Raw genomic sequence first — 19,159 nt, 5'->3', positions numbered from 1 at the left:
CAAACTCCCTCCCAGCCTCACAGCCACCCCCTGCATCCTTACCAGACAGGCTTGGCACGGTTGATGGTGGTGCGGAGCCGGGGTTTGACATAGTCATAGTAGCCCTGGTTCTTGTGCTCCTCCTGGCACCACACCAGCTCAGCAGCTGGGTATTTCTGGGCTTCCCGCTGGAGGAGGTCGAAGGGGAATGGGGAGAGCTGCGGGGGACACAGAGTGCTGTCACAGGGTATATGGGGCAGCACCACAGGGGACACAGGGCAGCGTCTCAGGGGCTGCAGAACCCCCAGCCCACAGGCATGGCAGTGGCAGGACCCTGCTCACCTGCTCCACCCTGGTGATGGCCACATCGGCCTCCATCTGCCGGGCCTTGCGTTCACGGGTCAGGTCGTAGTACACCTTGCCAGTGCAGAACAGCACCCGCTTCACCTGCTCAGGGTTCTGGGCTGCAGGGCCACTGTCAGGGATGACACGCAGGAAGTGGGTGCCTGCCAAGGAAGAGAACGGCACCCTGAGCCACAGCAGTTCACAGCACTGTGCCAGCAGCCACTGCACCCACATCCCCGGCCAGCCCCTTCCGGGACCCCCAGCGGCAGAGTCAGGCCTCTGAGGCTGAGTCAGCTGACCTGGGTACAGGTGCAACTCCCACTACAAACCATCACATGCCACTGGGGGCTGCCAAATCCCAGCAGCAAGTGGCTGCCAATGGAGGAAGCTCCACTGAGCCAAGTTTCCCGAGGGTGCCAGGCTCGGCCCTGATGATGGGGGGCTCCCATGTGCCAAGGAGATGGCCCTGGCCTCACTCGGCCACTCTCCAGCATGGGGAGGCTTCTGCCAGGCGGACTTTACCCAAGGCCACAGGCTCCTGCCCTTCACCCTGCAAAGCGGCGTGGGGGGAATGCAGGCAGCTCTGTGCTACTTGTACCTGGCAGCATGTCGTCGAAGCTGGAGCGGGCTTCAGGGTGGCGCAGCAGCGACTTTGGAGTGAAGATTATCAGCTGGAGTTGGGGTAAGAGGCAGAGCAAGGTGGTCAGCCCTGCCAGAAACACCACCCCTGCAAACCACTGCTGGAGCAGCCACCTGCCTGCCCCTGCCCCCTTCCCCCCAGTCCTGCCTGGGCAAGGGAGCAGCTGCCAGAGATTTGCTTCTCACTCAGCTGCAGTACTCTGCCAGATTGGGCACCCATTCCTGACAGCACCAACCCTCCCAGTCAGGGTGTCCCCTGGGGAAGAGGCAGAGGGGCTACCAGGGACCTGCCTGTCCCATGGCTGTAGCTGACTGAAAGTGGCTGAATTAGGTTATGTATCAGTGTCTGTTGGCTCCAACAGCCCTGACCTCCCCACCGAGTTTGGGAAGGGATCACAGCCCCTGCAGCCCACATGAGCCAGCAGCTGCACATCGAGTGCCAAGCCAGTCCTGAGCACCATGAAGTCCTTGGCCAGGCAGAGGCCTACTGCCTGTGTTTGAGGTGCATGAACGAGCAGCCCCCAGCCCCATCCCCGTCTGCCAGGGACACAGCGCCCTGCTTGGGCACCAAGCTGGGCACGGAGCTGCTGGTCTGCTGGTACTGACCGGTTTGCGGAAAGGCAGGAGGATCTGGCGCCGGAGGACATGGAAGAAGTTGGCTGGAGTGGAGCAGTTCACGACGATCCAGTTGCACTCATAGAGCTGACGCACATCGAAGTCATCCAGCTTCTGTCTCGGCCAGCAAGGGTGAGGGGATTTCACGAAACACATGGTACCTCTTGGCCTCGTGGCTCCAGCAGCAGGGAAAGGAGTGGTCCCCAGCCCTCCCTCCCTCCCTTTCCTTCCTTCCTTCTTCCTTCCCTTCCCTCCCTCTCCAGAGCACACAGAGACTCAGAGAGACCTGGGAGAGGCTCCAAGGCTGTGCCCTCCACCTTGGTCTGGCCATCGGGGTGGCCAGCAATCCCTTCTCATGCCACTTTCAGGGCCACCTCTACCTCAGACTATTCCACAGCCCCAGGTTTGGTGGAGGTGCAGCCGGGGCACCAGAGGCAGGCCCTTTCGCCGAACCCTCCTGGCACATGAGCCCAAGGCATCCCATGCCTCCTGCCATCAGCTCCCACTGTGCTAAGCCCACACGGGTGTTGCTGCCCTCCACCCAGCCCAATCCAGGGCACAGGAGGGCCAGGCTGAGCACCACAAACAGGGGCCACCACTCACAGGGAAGACATCGGGATCATCATTGCACATCTGCAGGAATCGCTCTGGGCGGGCAGAGGAGTGCTCGGGACCCTACAAGGACCAAGCAGGGGGATGGTCATTGCGGGCCAAGTCAGGCATGAGAACCCGACGTCAGGCACTGTCATGTCATGAGCAGTGCTCTGTCCATGCCACTGCTGTCCAGGGCTCTGCCTCCAGGGTGAGCAGGGGAGTCCTTACCATGCCCTCCATGCCATGGGGAAGCAGCAGCACAATGCCATTCTGCCTGACCCACTTGGCCTGCCCCGGACAGATGAACTGGTCGATGATGCACTGAGCAGTGTTGTGGAAATCCCCAAACTGGGCTTCCCAAAGCACCAGGGCATTGGGACTGGCCATGGCGAAGCCCAGCTCAAATCCTGAGAAACGGAAGAGCAGTGAGAGGGTTGGGTTACCCTTCCAGAGCAGCCTGACCCTGGGCAGTGAGCACAGACCCACTCACTCACCCAAGACACCGTACTCTGACAGGGAGCTGTTGCAGACAGTGTACGGAGCCTGGTTGGGCCAGAGGTGGTTCATGGGGATACAGGTCCTCTTGTCCACGTTCTGATCATGCAGGACATGGTGGCGATGGCTGGAGAAGGGAGAAGAGTTACTTCATCATTAGCCTGTGGATCCCTTCCAGAAGGGCTGGAATTGCCTTTAAAGCCTCCAAAAGCAGGCCTTTACCTAAATGTCCCCCTCTCAACGTCCTGGCCACTCAGGCGGATGTGGATGCCCTCTTTGAGCAGGGAGCCAAATGCCATGTACTCTGCCAGGGCCCAGTCGACCGTCCGGTTCTTCACCATCTCCCCACGGGTTTTCAGAATACGGCTCAAACCTGCTGGGACAGGAGCCGTTTCAGAGCCAGCATGGGACAGAGCTCCAGTGACACCAGGTTTGTTCCACAACCAGCCCACGGACTGACAGACTGCAAGTGGCATGGGCAGAAGAATGGATTCACCTCTGCTGGAGGGATGAACCACGGATGAGGAATAAGGACTGCAGGGAAAGACCAGCTCCAAAGAAGAGCTATTCCTTGGTTCACTTCCCTTACCCACACCTCTCTCGTGAACAAGTTCTCATAGACTCAGGAGTCTGGGTGAGAAGGAACCCTAAAGATCATCCAGCCCAACCCCTGCCACAGGGGTTTCTTCCACTAGAAGGGACATCTTCCACTAGACCAGGTTGCTCCAAGCCCTGTCCAACCTGGCCTTGAACACTTCCAGCCACAACTTCTCTGGGAAACCTGTACCAGGGCCTCACCACTCTCACAGGGAAGAATTCCTTCCCAATATCCCATCTAACGCTGCCCTCTGACAGTGGGAAGCCATTCTCCCTTGTCCTGTCACTCCATGCCCTGGTGCAAAGTGCCTCTCCACCTCTCTGGAAGCTCCTTTCGGCACTGGAAGGGTCTCTCAGGTCTCCCTGGAGCCTTCTTTCCTCCCAGCTAGACACTCTCAGCTCTCTTGGAGTTCCCGCAGAGGGGCTCCAGCACTGGTATCATTCTCAAGGCATCCTCTGGACCTGCTCTAACAGGTCCAGGTTTTGCTTGTTCTGGGGCCCCCAGAGCTGGACATGTGGTCCAGGCAGAGTCTCAGGAGTGCAGCGTAGAGGGGAAGGATCCCCACCCTTGACCTGCTGCCCACATATATTGAAGCAATCCAATATGTTCCTTCCTTCCAAGCCACATCCCAGCCCTATCTCACATCTCTCCGGAACAAATGCCCCGTCTGGTACAGCTTCCACAAGCTCCTACCTCCATGGATAGTGAAATCCTCCACCGGCACTGAGCTGGCCACTTGACCAATGTGTGTCAGGTCCTCTTCATTGAGGCCAGTGGAAGGGCAGGTCATGCTCCGGGGCTGCCCATCCAAAGTGAAGAAACCTGTCGGAGGAGAGACATCATGGTGCAGGAGATGTGTCAGATCCATGGGAAGACCTCACGTCACGGACACCCTTCAAGCAAAGGTGGGGACACCAGGAACGGGGAGAGCACCACCAACCTCCCCTCTGGGGTGGTTTACTAGAAAATCTCTGCCATGGCTCTAGAGAGGTCAGGTGCTTTGCTGTGGCCTCCAAATCACTGCTAGTGCCTTACCCGGCCAAGGGGAGTCCAGCCAATGCTTGATGTGCAAGATTTTCTCATCCTTGGATCTGGCATGAGCCTCCTCACAAATCTTATCGTACTTGGCAATTTCCTCCTGAAAGGCAGAACCAGGAGGCAGAAAAACATTAACGGGGGATTTCCAAACAAGGGCGTTGAGCCTGAGGACCTCAGTGTAAGCTTGCAAGGGTGCTGGAGGGCAGAGGTGGTCCCCACAGCAGGGGAGTCCCAGAGCTGTGCAGTTCAGCTTCAGAGAGCACAGCCACAGCTGGGACCCCTGTACCCCAAGGGACAGCTCTGCTACGCTCAGAGCTGACATCTTGTTTTCAACCCTACTGATGCTGAAAGGTGGTGCCAGGGCAAGCAGGGCTGGCGGAGCGTCTGCGTCGCAAGCTGCACAAGCAGCAGAACCGGGACAGGACCTGCCCCAGATATCCGTGGCCACAGCAATCCTGAACGCTGGGATGTGCCTGTGCTGCAGTGGCCCAGAGCCGCATGGCCTGTTCCACACTGATCACAGGCAATCCTTGAACTACATGTTCCTGCACTTTTTCAGAGCTGGCACAGTTGAAGGATGAGCCTTGGCTCCAAACTCCATCACTGCCAGGTCTGCAGCGCACGCCCAGCCCCAGCACAGCTCTGCCACCTTTAGGTTACAAAGCACAAGCCATGTTTCCTGTGGGCCCAGGTGGGCCCTGCACATGGTTCACACCCAGGTCTGAACCACCTAAGTAGTTTCCCGTGGAAATGCCACCTACAGCTTTCCTTTCAGGCCCCACAGATGGTACCTCGTACTCCGGCTGATTTACCACCCCCTGGGAAATCAGCAGCTCTGCGTATTTCTGCAACACTGGCTTCTGTTTCCGGATCTGTTTGTACATCAGGGGTTGCGTGAACATGGGCTCATCCATCTCATTGTGCCCATTGCGCCTGTAACAAACCTGCCAGGAAAGGAAAGAGCCTTTGAATACAGTTGCCTGTGGCCAAAAGCACTCGGGAGCTACCTGGATCATATATGAGGGAGGGTCCCAAACAGCCCAGGAGGGACTCGAGCACACCCCAGCTTCAGGGACTTGTGCCACATTCCTTACCAAATCCACCACCACGTCCTTGTGGAAGGTGCTTCGCCATTCTGCTGCCACATTGCACACATAGACAACGGCTTCAGGGTCGTCTGCATTGACATGGAAGATGGGCGCGTTGACCACACGGGCTACGTCGGTCGGGTACGGGGAGGAGCGGGCCATCCGCGGGTCTGTTGTGAAGCCAATCTGTAGCAGGTGAGGGGAAACAGGATGAGCACAGTGTTACCAACTGGATTTGGGACACGGCTTTGTTAGGCAGCTCCTTCTTTGGACACTGATGTCACGGCTGGCTTGGCGTGAGGCAGCTGCGCTTTGCTGGCCCAGGAAACTGTCCACACAGCTCCAAGGGCAGCTCAGCTGCTGCAGCTGGGCTGTGGATGCACAACCTGCCTGTCTCCTGTGTCTGGACACAGTGGCACATCCTGGTACCTGTTGCACCTGTGGGGACAGGCTGGTACCAGCAAAATGCCTTCAGTTCGTGGTGGCAGACAGGATCAGCCCTGTCAGACCTCGCACACTGAGCATTAGGTTCTATCACCTCTGCACCAGACTGGGCTCAAAAGCTGCTGCCGTTGAGCAGCTGGGTGAGAAGTACCCTCTGCTGACCGCAGGTTAGGGCTCCTGCCAGGACCACTGGCAGGAAAACAGCTGCTGCTGGTTCCAGCTACTCCCTGGCCCAGAGCCTGCAGAGACAGCTCTGCCAGAGGCCCACAGGCACAGGGGATTTGCTCCTCACCTGGTTGTTGACCACAACATGGACAGTGCCGTGGGTGGTGTAGGAGGGAAGGTCGCTCAGGTGAAACGTCTCATACACAATGCCCTGCCCTGCAAATGCAGCATCTCCATGCAGGAGGATGGACATCACCTGGGAGAGGGGAAGCCACGGCAGTCATCAGGGACAGTGAGCAGGACACCAACCAGGAAGGGGCCCAGCTCTCCTCCCCATGAGCTTTCAGCATCCTGGAAAGGACATGGAGCAGCTCATCAACACATCCAATTCTTTCCCAGGGGATGGGAATGGAGTCACCCATGGCTGACACACCACTGGGCAGAGGCTGTGGACACCAGCCCCACCCCAGCAAGGGCAGCACCCTTGGGGCACCCTGAGAAGACAGCAAAACACCACCTGGTATGTCCCAGCTGGGCAGCAAGTCCCATTCCCAGATACATACATTGCAAAGCAAAGCTTTTTTCTCACTGGGGGAAGAAGAGAAGAAAGCCCTGTTCCCTCACAATTTCAGCCCAGAAGCCCCATGGGCAGGAGCGGGCCCAGGAGCTTCAGAGCCACTGACGTTATTTTGTCACCATCCCAGGGCTGGCTGAGGACACCGCCTGCCAGGCGAGGACAAGATCTGTCTATTTACATCCAGCCCTTGGGGTGTAGGAGGGAGGGAAGCACTTTGGATCTCACTCTTCCACTTCTTGGGGTTGGAGACAGGTCTGCAGTGAATCACACAGCAAACAGCTCCCCACAGTCCCTTCCCACTGGGGTGTGGAGAGCTGCCTCCTGTTGCCAGCTCCAGCTTTCCCAGTCCCAGGAATGGTTATCTCTAGTCACATTGAGATCCTGCTGCCAAGCCGTCCAAGGTGTGGTGCTTGGACTGCCTTGGAGTGCTCCTCGTGTCCCTGTCTTCCAATAAGGGGTTGTGCATTTGCTGTGCACACAGCCCAGCTTAAGTCAGTTCAGAGATGAAGAAAGCAGCAATGGGAGCCTAGGGTGGGCAAGCCCCTCCCAAAGTTATCTCCAAAGACAGAGGAGAAGGATGGGGAAGCAAAGTCAGGGTGACAGCAGAGGAAGGGGCACATCAAACAAAAAGCAGACAAGTTACTTCACTTTTCCACCAGCCTGTCTCCATCAAAATCCATTCCCTACACGCATCTGAGCAGCACTCACCTTCTTCCCCTCCGTGTCCCCACAGTAAAATTGCTCTGCCTTAGTCTTGCCTTGAACAACAGGATCAGCTGCTTCCAAATGAGAAGGATTTGCCACCAAGGAAAGGGTGATGTTCCTGTCAGTGACACGGTTAATCCGCCGGTGGTACATTCCCAGGTGGTACTTCACGTCACCGGAGCCCTGGCAGAGGGGAGAAGAGAGTCACCCCCCAGGAGCATGAGTGGCTTTTGGGATGTGCAAGGAGACAGAGGAGTGCTGACCCCAAGGCTGGAAGAGGGGGGCATTTTTTGGAGGTATTGTCACAACACAGCAGGCACTCACTGCAGGAGCTGAACTGGCACCCAGGAAAGCCTGTTCCAGGTGCCAAACCACCACCAACTTACATGCATCCAGCCCATCTAAATACAGCTGAAGGTGCAGGGAATGAAGCAAGTGTGGTGGGTTCGGCAAAGACCCTGAATAACAGGTGACACTTGTCTGAGCTCTACCCACACTGTGGCAGCACGACCATCCATGGCACCATTCCCAGTACGCTGCCAGGTACCCCGTCAGGGCACCTCGAGGCCACGGGCTGCTGCTTTCTCACCTTGAAATCCCACTGAAGGTCATGACAGGATCAAGCCAGCCCAGCCCAGCTTCCCAAAATCCAAATCATCCCAGCTTATGATGCTGAAGCTTTGGAGCATGAGTTTATTGCAGCGACAGAGCTTTTGGAGCTGCTTTAGAACCCCAGATGGGGACCAGGGGCACAAATTAACTTCTGCTCCTGGCCACCTTCCGCTCCTCTCAGCATCCACCCCAAGGCTGCTTCATGCCCTGGAGAGCTGCCAACAGCCTAGCCTGTGCTGGAGACACCAGCAGCAGCCAGGGCACACGTCACCCCCAGGACAGGCAAGGACAGACCAGCACTGGCACCTCTACAAAGACTCCCATCACCCAGGTGTGCTTGCAACGTGGAAATCCTTGCAACACCAGTGCCGCTGAGTGACACCAGAAGCAGTGGCACAATTCAGTCACATCCCTTGGGCACTGCTCAGGGAAGGCAGCAGGAACCCGCTGCAGGCAGGGGAGAAGCTCACCTCATCAGCAGCCTCCAGCTTGGAGTCGAACTGGCAGAAGATCTGCTCCAGCTCTTTCCTGATCACGTTGGCAAGAACATTCAGGCGTCCCCTGCAAAAGCAAGACTGCTGCTGATGGCCATTGAGTGCTGACAGTGACCTACAACCCCCACTGCCATGGCCCACGACTCCTGCAATGGCTGTGGGGTCACCCAGAGATGGAGGCTTCCCAGAAGGAGCCTGAAGATCCCTCAACACAGGGATGGTTTGGCCAACACCACATCCTACACACTTGCTGAGATGCCCCAGAGTGGGCAGGTGCTGGGATTCCACGATGATTCCAGCTCTGCCCTCAAGTCACCACCCCTCTCCAGACGAATTTACGAACAAGCTGGAAAGACTCTGATGAGCAGAGAGCAGCCAAGGTCTGAGCTCTCCAGCTGAGGTTCATCACCAACCAAGACCAGTTAGGTGATGGCAGAAACCAGTGTGCCCACCAGTACCAAACTCTGGCAGTATCTCCCCACCTCCTCCCTACACCAAGCAGCACCATGGCTTGAGGCAAGGTTACCTGTGGGGCATCCCCATGATCACATAATCCACTCCCTTCTCACTTGACTTATCAATAATGGTCTTTAAGGCTGGGATCAGCACTTCACATCCCTCCAGACCAAAACGCTTCTCCGAAGACCATTTCCGATGGAGGAACTCCTCGAACCTAGCAGGCAAAGGGAGGCAGGGATCAGTGCCAGCGCTGCAGCTGAGGGCAGAAACCAGAGAAGGGATGGGAACCGCACCAAGGGAGCCACAGCACTGACTGATGCTCAAGCTGGTACCATGCAGCACACAGCAGTCATTTCAGTGTCTTCCCACAGAGCTCAGCTGGCCATTTCCCCCCACTCTAACACCGTGCTGCACTTGGTCCTTATTTTTAGACCTTTTCTTTCAGGATCATCCACATTTGCAGGCTGTTTGCCAGCACCTGAGCCTGCCAGGCTGGCAGCTCACTGGCGTCAATCTGCTCATTAAGCTGATGGCAACAGATGATGTCAAGATGTGACTCAGCTGGTGACTGCATCAGTCCGGATGGGAGCAAACCTCCTGGGGAAGACATGGAGAAGGTGAAGCCCCCCACAGGGTACCTGGTAGAGCGGACCAGCCTGGCCAGCAGCGTGCGCTTCTCTTCATTGGTGAACTGCATGATGCCTGGGGTCTCAAACTTCTGCCGGATCCACTGGCACTGCTCCAGGTCATTGATGAACATGAACTCCACACCAATGTGCTGGCAGTATGCCATCTGCCCCAACGGGAAATGGGGGGCCATCAGACAACAGCCAGGGCTTCAGCACCTCAAACCCCCAAAGGACAGGCACTTGCAGCACCCCATTGGGTCACAGGGCCAGGGGCTCTTCATTCCCCCCTTTACCCTTTAATCCAAAAAGCTCTTCTGTGCCAGCAGAGACACCAACCCTCATGCCTGGCAGCTGGAGGGGGACCCCAGCTGCCAGCCCTGCAACAGCCCTGCTTTAGGAGCCTTGTTTGAGTTGCATGCCCAGGAAAAGGGATGCGGCAGGGCAGCTCGGACTGTGCACAAGACCCAGCATCAAGCTGTTTAATTCCCCTTCCCTGAGGGGCCCACAATCAGCCCTTCGGGTCCTTTACATCCACCTCAGAGGAGAGATTTTCCCTCCTGGTGGCATCACCTGTGAGCAGTCCAAAATCCTACATCACAGGGCAGGGGAGAATCAGAAGAAGCTCCTCCCGCGATACATGGGGAGCCCATTCCTGCAGCTGAACTAAGATGTTGGCACAGTTTTGTTTCTTCCAAGGTCAACTAGTCTCAGCAGAGACCATCTGAGCAGCCTGCAGCGTGCCTGAGAGCTGCCTGCAATCAGTCCAAGCACGGGAGGGGATGAAATTTGGCAGAAGAGGGGAACTGCCTGCACGAGCTGGAAGCCCCAGCCCCAGGGGTCTCAACTGCACCAAGACCCTCTGATGGACCCCCATGCTGGACAGTAACACTGCTGCAGTGCCTGGAGAGGGGACCACTGGCCTCCAGCCCACTCCTGTGCTCTGCCAGCACCAGCTGCTGCTTCAAACTGGAAAGCATAGCTGGAGAGGTTTCAAAAAAGGCAATATCCAGTTGCCTGGGGTTTGCTCCACCCTGGGCAAACCAAGTGCATTGCTGCAATGCAGCAGAAAGCTGGAGGCGATCAGAGCTGAGCAGGTTACTCAAGGTGGCTCTTGTGAGTGGAGCGAGTGCTGTGAAGCAGTTCCCAAACTGAAAATCTTACAATGTGCAGGTTGACCCAGGACTTTCCAAAGACAACTGCTCTGCCCCTGCCCCTGGCTGCACAGAGGTCTATGCCAGACCCCTCCCCTCCTCACCTCCAGCCGACGGATGATTTCCCGGAGTGGAAGAGCCGATTCATTTCCACCGATGAAAGTGGTTGTGGGCAAGTGGAAAACTTTGTCGAGGTCAGATTCATCCAGACCGTAAAAGCCTGCAGGATTTGTCATGGGTGGGACAAGCACGAGAAAGAAGGAAGGAAGAGGGCCGGGGATGCCGTCAGGTGCATTTGGGAGAGGTGGGGAAGGGACAAAAAAAAGCAGCATAAAAAAAATAATAAGCATGAAGGAGGTTTATAGGGATAAAAACCAAGCCATAATTAAACAAAAAGACATTAAGCACAGAACAAGGAGTTATTACGGAAGGCACCGCAGGAAATTAACCACAAAGCAATGTATATGCATGGAAACAGGCAATTAAAATCCATGGTGAGTCAGGGAGTTTGGAGCCCCAAGAACACAAAAAATACACCACAAATTGTAACAGAGGGGAGAGAAAAGAAACAGGAATTGAGGAGTCACCGAGCACTCTGGAGGTATTGGCACATGGTGGGAATTAAAAATGGAGTCAACACGGAGAAGGGAACAGTTAAAACACACACAACCAAACAGACAAAACCCCAAGGAGGGAGAGAGAAAGAAGAGAAAAGGCAACAGGGCTCTGACAGACTCTCCTGAATAGCTCAGCCTGGGAGCAGGGCGGTCAGCAGCCACTCAGGGGTTTGGCTGCCCAGGTACCCTTTCACCCCAATCAACAGCTTTTTAATTAAGAGTTTTTGCCTAGGTCTGCTCAGCAAACCTCCTCCCTTTGGCGCTGGCAGCTGAAGGTTTGGAGGCAGCTTATACTCATGGTATGGGGGCTATGGGGAGCTGGGCTGGGCCTGGAGAGGGGCCAAGCAGGCCTCGAGCCTTGGGATTTAGGGCTGCAGGTGAGTCCCACTGTACCCCAAAGCCATCAGAGGTGCCTCACTACCCACTGAAATTCATGGTTGTCTTTGGGGAAACTGAGGCACAGAGGAGGAGGGACAGTGCTGACCTTGCTGAACTGATGCCGAAAGGCAGAAGCAGGGCCAGGAACTGGGGAGTCCAAGGACCCTTCTGAAGCAGGAGCTTGGATGAAGGAGGGGGTCTACAGCCCTGGCACCTCTCTCGGTCTCTTGCTCATCCCTCCCACGCTCCCAAACAAAGCCTGGTCCCAAGGTGTTTCCTAAACCCAGGGCAGGAGCTGCAGAGGAGACACATACCACTACTCCTCCCAGCTTCCTCCAAACCAGCCCAGGATCCCATCTGGAGGTTCTTTTAGAGAGGGGATGGGGAACGTCATCTAAACACTGCAGGGCAGTGTAACCCACCTTCCTCATGGAATGGGAGGCAAAAAACTGGCCCCTCCTGCGCTGGCCCCTTCCCTGAACTCCATCTTAAAAGTCTGTCCCTTGCTGTCTGGTCAGGAACAGACAGTGAGCAGTAGACAGCCCAGTCCCTGGAAGTGTTCAATGCCAGGCTTGGAGCAACCTGCTCTAGTGGACTGGATGGTGTGAAAGGCCCCTTCCAGCCTGAGCCAGTCTGTGATTCCATGACGATGGGGCTGGTCATGGCTCATCCCTGTGCAGCCTTGAGGGGCAATTCCAGAGACTGGGAACACTCCAGTCAGCCTGTAGTGGACACATTCCTGGCTGCCACTGCTGTCCATCCCCTCTGCTGCTCACGCCACCCTCCTGGACACCAGAGTCCCAGGAGAGGGAACAAAGCCCGGCCCCAGAAGCTCCGCTCTGGAGCTATGCCTAGGAACATTGAACCAGGCAGGAGTTGAGTTTGGCCCCATGCCTCTGGGGCTTCTCTTTGGTTCCCATGCAAAGAGAAATCCGGGAGAGATGCAGCAGGGAGCATCCCACACAAACTGCCTGTTGAAGGGTTTCAGGGAATCCTCAGTAATTTGCTGAAGCTTGCAGACCTGCAGCACAAGGTTTTGGCTTGTTCTGCTGTGATGCTTTGAAGACACCCTGGCACACTTTAGGGAGTATCAGATTTTACAGGGAGTTTTAGGACATCTAAGCATCTTTGCTTCTGCTTTGCTGCAGCCTGCCAGCTCTAACAACATTCAGTATTTATAGGCAGCAGCACCATTGGATGGAGGAAGACAAGGGACAAGCTGCCGAATTTTCCCTGCGAGAAAACCAGGAGAAGACAGATTGGATTTTTAGGAGCCTTGAACCAATGAGGGAGATTGAGGCCTTGTAAAATTAATATTCACAACAAAACATGTACTCTAGCAAGCCAGGCATGCAAACATGGTATAGAAAAGGCCAGCAAGGCTCAAAACGAGGATTTCTACAAGGCAAAGTGTCACTAACCACACACCTACATCAAGACTTTGAGTAGAAATTAAAAATAAAACGTCGCAAAACTCAGGAGTGGTGGGAGATGGGAGGGGTCCACTTTACCAGCTCAGTTCATGCCCAGAATAACCTATTCAAAGAGAGTCCTGCACTCCAGAGGGTTAAGGGCTCATTAATTGCATACCTCCTACTGTTAACACTCTCAGCCGCTCCTTGAACACTGCGAGGTCTGGGGGGGCAGGGAGGGAGGGGGTGCAGAAAGGGAGAAGATAGAGAGACGCAGTCAAAGTTAGTAAAAAAACCCTGGAACCGTGAAAACTAGTCATGGAAAGCACAAGTCAAAAAAATACAGTATTTAAAATACAGTCAAAATCCATCAGAAGCAAAAGGGCAAGGATGGAGGATGACTACACGCTAGGCAGAAGAGAAATCTTAGTGGGAAGTCTGATGAGAGGAGGGAGGAACAGGAGGGGAAGGGCGGCATCTGACACTGGGGAGCAGTTGAGCTGCATGGTTTGAGATCTCCTCTCACACCTTGATGGGAGAGGGGGTGGCCTAGCATCTTCATCTGCCACGACCAAAAGCATCCTGCCAAGCTGCATCACAGGGACTGGGACCCTCTGCAGAGCAGGGAGCTGCCTCCCACCAACACCTGCTCCACAGGGTTTGCTCTGCTCGTGCTACTGGGAGGATTTCAAGGTCAGCCCAAGAAGGTAAGGGTGCTGCCTTTGCACAGAGGAGGAGGACTGGGGTGTTAATAAGCTGGCAGCTCACGAGGCAGGCAGGCACAGCCGTCTCTTCTGGAGCACGCTCGGTGTGGGCGGGAGCACCGGCACACTGGAGCAGTGGGCAAGCAGACAGCACCAGCGCCGCCTGCCCGGCTAGCTTAGGTGACCCAAGTGCCTCAATCTCACCTGGGTTACAAAAAAGGCCTTGGAAACACTTGTCCTTTGGGTCAGCAGGGAAAATCAGACAAAGTGGGGAAAAGGAAGATGGGAGCACTTCAAGCCCAGCTCCCTGCAGGGGCTTGCCTGGCTCTTCCTGAGCTGGAGGAGGATTTCCATCAATTCCCCTTGGCATGAGGCAGAGGCAGCTGCCTTCCATGGGGAGAAAGACAGACAGACAACCTTCCACAGGGAGAAAGACAGGCGGACAGACACACACAGCCTTCCACACACCACCCAGATTTCAGCGTGCTAAGGTACTATTTCTTTCTTTCTATTTTCAGGGTCATACTGAGTTCCTGTAGTCATCCTGTCCTTGTTTTACACACTTACCATGCCAGACCAGCTGCAGTGAAAGATCAGGATGAGATTACTTTGTTTTTTAAATAGAAAGGACAAGAGAAAGGGGAATTTGGTGGCTCCAGCCCCACCACTCCTCTGACCGAGTAGCCCTGGGCAGGTTTTCTCCCTCTGACACTTTTCCCAAAGATCACACTGCTTAATCCAAAGAGGGCTTCCAAACCAGAACCAAACCAGTTGCTAAACAAAAGGCAATTGAGAAGAAGAATCAATTTCTGAGACTAACCATCCAACTCCTTTGAATCACAGCACTGTCACTTAAACTGTTGGCAACAGTGATCACACCACAAAAGCTGACCTTTAAAGGACTTCACTGTTCAGAAAGAGGAAACAAGATTGTTTCCAAGTTTCAAAACCACTCCTGTTATTAAGTGCCCTGTCAAGTGTCACATACTCTTTCAAAGCAAAAAAAAGCCAGCAGGATCTGCTTAGAAATTGGCTTTTTCTGCCACAAGCAGGCGACACCCAACCTCAGGCCCAGCTGGAGTTCTGTGTTCTGCACCACCGCAGCTCCTTCCCCACTTCCTGAACACTATTGGCAAGCTAAGTTCACCCAGTTATAGTTAGGATTGACCAGATGAGGTTTTCCAAGATAAGAATACCAGGGGGAAATCTACTCAGTATAAATAATACTTACAGCAAGATTAAAAAAAGTCCTTTGCTAAGCTCTAGCCACCTGAGTCTGGGGTTCTACCGCAAGACACAGCCTCAGCATGAGCTGGCAGCTGCCACCATTGTATCTTGCCCCCAGATATTTATAATCATTATTTCCTATGAATTCATGGATTCCTGGGAAGCAAATCAACACCAGCAGCCACAATGACAGGTATTTTAATATGAAAGCCCCAAAGGAACAGAGATTAAGCTTAAGGGCTTGCTCAGACCCATGCTGAGGTTCCTTCCAGCCAAGACCTATGGACTAGCCATGCCTGAATGCTTCCCACCACGGTGAGCCACACTAGGACACACTGCTTGGCTTGTGGCAACTCACCCCGGGGAAGCAGGAAAAATGGAGCCTTGACTGCTTCCCCTGGATGATGGCTGGCGCTGCCAGGAAAGACTTGCTCTTGGATCACACTGGGCTCTGCATCCTCTGAAGCCAGGATATGGCTGGAACATACCTGGCTCCTGAGGAACCAGCAGACTCAGCAGCTCTCTGAGCTGACTTTCCCTCTGAACTGACCTTCTCCTCAAGCAGACCTGTGAGTTGAATGTACAAGTGGAGAACAGTAAGGAGCAGTGTCTCTCAAGGCTCTCTACTGGGATCAGTAGGGTTTAATTCCTCCATCGATGACATGGACAGTGGAATGATGGGCACCCTCAGCCAGGTGACACCACTGAGTGTTGCAGTGACATGCTGGAGGGACAGGATGCCATACAGGACATACATACTTGGACAGGCGGGAAGAGAGGGACTATGTGAACTTCGTGAAGTTCAACAACGCCAAATGCAAGAGCCGGGGCAATCCCCAGTCCCAGCACGGATGGATGGATGGATGGATGGATGGATGGATGGATGGATGGATGGAAAGCAGCTTTGTAGAGAAGGATTTTGAGGTCCTGGTGGATGTGAAGCTGGACATGAGCCAGCCACGTGCACTGACAATCCAGAAATCCATACATGTCCTGGGCTGCATCGGAAGTGTGACCAGCAGGCTGAGGGGAGGCGTTCTACCCCTCTGCTTCACTCAGGTGAGACCCCACCAGTGCTGCCTCCAGCACTGGGGTCCCCAGGGCAAGACAAACATGGATTTGCTGGAGCAAGTCCAGAGGAGGCCACAGAGATGCTTGAAGGCCTGGAACCCCTCTGCTATGGAGATAGACTGGGAAAGCTGGGGGTGTCAAGCCTGGAGGAGAGAAAACTCCAGGAAATCCTGTTGTGACCTTTCAGTGTATAAAGGGACTTACAGGAAAGGAGCAGAGAGACTTTTTACCAGGCTTTGCAGTGCCAGGACAAGGGACAAGGGTTGCACACTGACAAAGGGCATGGCTAGATTGGACATAAGGAAGAAATTCTTCCCCGTGAGGGTGGTGAGGCCCTGGCACAGGTTGCCCAGAGCAGCTGTGGATGCCCCATCCCTGGAAATGTCCAAGGACAGGTTGGACAGGGCTTGGAGCAACCTGGTCTAGTGGAAGGTGTCCCTGCCTGTGGCAGTGGGATTAGACTAGGTGACCTCTTAAGGTCCCTTCCAGCCCAGACCATTCTGTCAGTCTATGACTTCCTGAGCAGCACGGTAACTCTGCTCCCCACACCCAGCTCCCTTTCCTGCTGAGGGACAGCTGTCACTGCCACCACTCACAGTTGACTCTCTCTGGGTTTCATCCAGGCCCTGCTCTACTCTCAAAAGGGATACGCATCCACCAGGCATAAGGCTTCAGGGCTCTCCTCTCCTGCTCTGCTTCAGAACTGTAGTGCCCACAGCAGAGGCTAAAAACCCTGAGCTGGAAAAGCCTTTCCTCATCCTCTCCACTACCCAACCATGATAAGTGACTCCAAGTTCACCTAAAAAGTCTCCCTGCTTTCCTCGCAGTGCTGACTATGAGCACGTCTTCTCCCACAGCTGGGTTCACAGCCATCATCTCCCCACCTCTTGCCATCAAAATATCTCAGGCACAGGACATGCTCCAAGCTGGAGCTGGACTGCCCCTGAGGTTCAGCCAAGGTTTGGTCCTCCAGAGAAGCATGTCAGAGTCCAGACTGTGGGATGAAGCAGCTTCCTCACCATCCAGTGAACTGGTCCAACCAAAACCTACTCCCTTCCCTACCGCTCCTGGTACACTGTAATCCTGTCGGAAGGTCCAGCAGGTCCAGGGCTGGTGTCCCTGTGCTGGCAGACGAATAAGGAATCAAGGTGATTTACATGCACCGTGCATTCTGATTGGCTGGTTCAATTGGCGAAGTTAGTAATCATCACTGCTGTTCTACTCTACGTTAGGAGCAGGAGCATGCCTCTGGAGCACTCGGAGTGCCAGGGAACCACCCTGGGAAGCACCAGTGAGGTGGCAGAGTTCAGCAACCTCATCCTGGCTGGGAGAATGGTAGCAAACTACAGAAATCAGCTCTAAGGCACATGGAGAGGTGCTGGGTTTAAGCACTTTCAGATCAGGATTTCAAGTCCTGGGGACCACACACACACTTCTGTACAACACCCATGCAGCTCTCACTCAAACACATTTGGATTTCCGCCTCTCTACTTGGACAGGAATGCATCCCAAAGCTTCCTTGTTATGATCACCAGTAGGGACTCATAGCTCAGTCTTGGAAAAAAGGCAGCTAAAGGATTTAGAGATGCTGGGGCAAGCTGGAAGTTCAGGAGGGCAGCCTCAGCCCTGCAGAGATGAACCCAGTACGTTCACCCCCAGCTCTGAGGGTCCCCAAGTGCAGCAAGAGGAGCTGAGAGAACAGACCTCCAGCTCTCACCAACACAAAACCTCTCTGCTTTGCAATTCCAGGAGATGCAATTGCTTCCAGCCCTTCTGGGCTTTTTGCTTCTGGGTCAGCACGATCAGTGATGGCACTGGCTGAAGAAACATGAGCTGAGTACTGGGGTGACAGCCGGAGGGTGGCAGGACTGCACTGCTGCTGCTGCTGCTGCCGGCAACTACAATTTTAGAGTGATCATTACTAAGGAAACTTCAGACCCCCGACTTGTGAAGCAATCTACCTAAGAAGCTGTGAAAGAGAGGGGAGCTCAAGCAATGCAGCACCAACTGCTCTCAAAGCCCTCACCCAGTTTGTCTGTGGATGTGATAATATCGGCTGGAAGGGAGGAGTCCAGATCTGCATCCAAGATGCCCAGTGGATCGAGTTGTGCTACATGATGCCCTCGAATCTATGAAATGCACCAGGAATGGAAAGGAGAACAGGAACCAAAAGGGAGAGAAAAACAAAAGAGGGGAGGGGTAAAAAAGTTAAATTACATTAGAATTAATTTGCAGAGTAATTCTCACCGACGTTTGGAGAAACAGTTACTGGTGCATCATCAAAATTTACACAACTAATGCCGAGAGGATCAAGCTTTGCAATGTGGTGACCCCTGACCTGGAAGCAACAACACAGATTAGTCATCAAAACAAGTGAATTGAAGAAACATTCCTAAAAAAAAAAGAAGTTAGAAAATTTCATTCAGACTTTCCCTCTTCACATTTTGTGCAGAGCTACCCCAATTCTAGCTGCAGCTGAAGCCTGGAGAAGTTGGGCTTAGTGTCACCTACAGCACACAGGAGAGTGCCAGCAGCCAGCAGGACTGCTCTACCTCGCACCAGGTTTGGCAGGGGTACGGGGCGATGGAAGCTCCTGCACAGCAGAGACGGGGTGTAAGGGTCTCCTGATGCTTTCCCAGTGCCCAACTCGAGCAGCTCCTCTCTACAGATGCAGGAACTTCACACTGATGATCTCCTCCTAAGCATCACAGGCACATGAAGAGGCAATTTGCCCAGAGAAGCTGTGGTTGCCCCCTCCCTGGCAGTGCTCAAGGCCAGGTCGCATGTGCCTTGTGGAACAACTTGGAAGGTTGCAGTAGGTGTCCCTGCCTATGGCAGGGGGGCAGCAGGGTGGAACAAGAGAAGCTTTAAGGACCCTTCCAATACAAAGTATTCTGGGATTATATGAATTCTTCCCTGTGAGTGTGGTGAAGCCCTGGCACAGGTTGCCCAGAGAAGCTGTGGCTGCCCCTGGATCCCTGGAAGTGTTCAAGGCCAGGCTGGTCCAGGCTTGGAGTAACCTGGCACAGTGGAAGGTGTCCCTGCCCGTGCCAGAGAGGTGGGAACCAGATGGTCTGTAAGACCTCTGCCAAGCCAAACCACTCCACAACTCAAAAGTAATAA

General features: G+C 54.5%; 1 protein-coding gene across 4 annotated transcripts in view; it reads right to left on the bottom strand.

Moving 5' to 3' along the window:
• The window catches only part of OGDH (oxoglutarate dehydrogenase), a 30,998-nt gene that overhangs the window by 257 nt on the left and 11,582 nt on the right, over positions 1-19,159 (bottom strand). The window contains exons 4-23 of one of the 4 annotated variants that reach the window (XM_039564428.1): positions 18,284-18,374; positions 13,213-13,257; positions 10,732-10,847; positions 9,486-9,640; positions 8,915-9,061; positions 8,365-8,455; positions 7,286-7,465; positions 6,128-6,256; positions 5,398-5,577; positions 5,095-5,247; positions 4,301-4,403; positions 3,959-4,087; positions 2,890-3,040; positions 2,667-2,794; positions 2,401-2,579; positions 2,182-2,253; positions 1,570-1,692; positions 923-995; positions 322-485; positions 43-197 (exon numbers count right to left, since the gene is read on the bottom strand). In XM_039564428.1, the coding sequence (XP_039420362.1) occupies positions 43-197; positions 322-485; positions 923-995; positions 1,570-1,692; positions 2,182-2,253; positions 2,401-2,579; positions 2,667-2,794; positions 2,890-3,040; positions 3,959-4,087; positions 4,301-4,403; positions 5,095-5,247; positions 5,398-5,577; positions 6,128-6,256; positions 7,286-7,465; positions 8,365-8,455; positions 8,915-9,061; positions 9,486-9,640; positions 10,732-10,847; positions 13,213-13,257; positions 18,284-18,374 (2,564 nt within the window). Of the gene's footprint in view, positions 1-42; positions 198-321; positions 486-922; positions 996-1,569; positions 1,693-2,181; positions 2,254-2,400; positions 2,580-2,666; positions 2,795-2,889; positions 3,041-3,958; positions 4,088-4,300; positions 4,404-5,094; positions 5,248-5,397; positions 5,578-6,127; positions 6,257-7,285; positions 7,466-8,364; positions 8,456-8,914; positions 9,062-9,485; positions 9,641-10,731; positions 10,848-13,212; positions 13,258-18,062; positions 18,166-18,283; positions 18,375-19,159 lie in introns of all 4 variants that reach the window. The other 3 variants (XM_039564426.1, XM_039564429.1, XM_039564430.1) reach the window with 3 other exon arrangements.

This window comes from Corvus cornix, chromosome 22 (assembly GCF_000738735.6).
Source record: "Corvus cornix cornix isolate S_Up_H32 chromosome 22, ASM73873v5, whole genome shotgun sequence".
Classification (NCBI taxonomy): domain Eukaryota; kingdom Metazoa; phylum Chordata; class Aves; order Passeriformes; family Corvidae; genus Corvus; species Corvus cornix.
The sequence above is the reverse complement of the archived record's forward strand: the minus strand, read 5'-3'. Positions and strand labels throughout refer to the sequence as shown.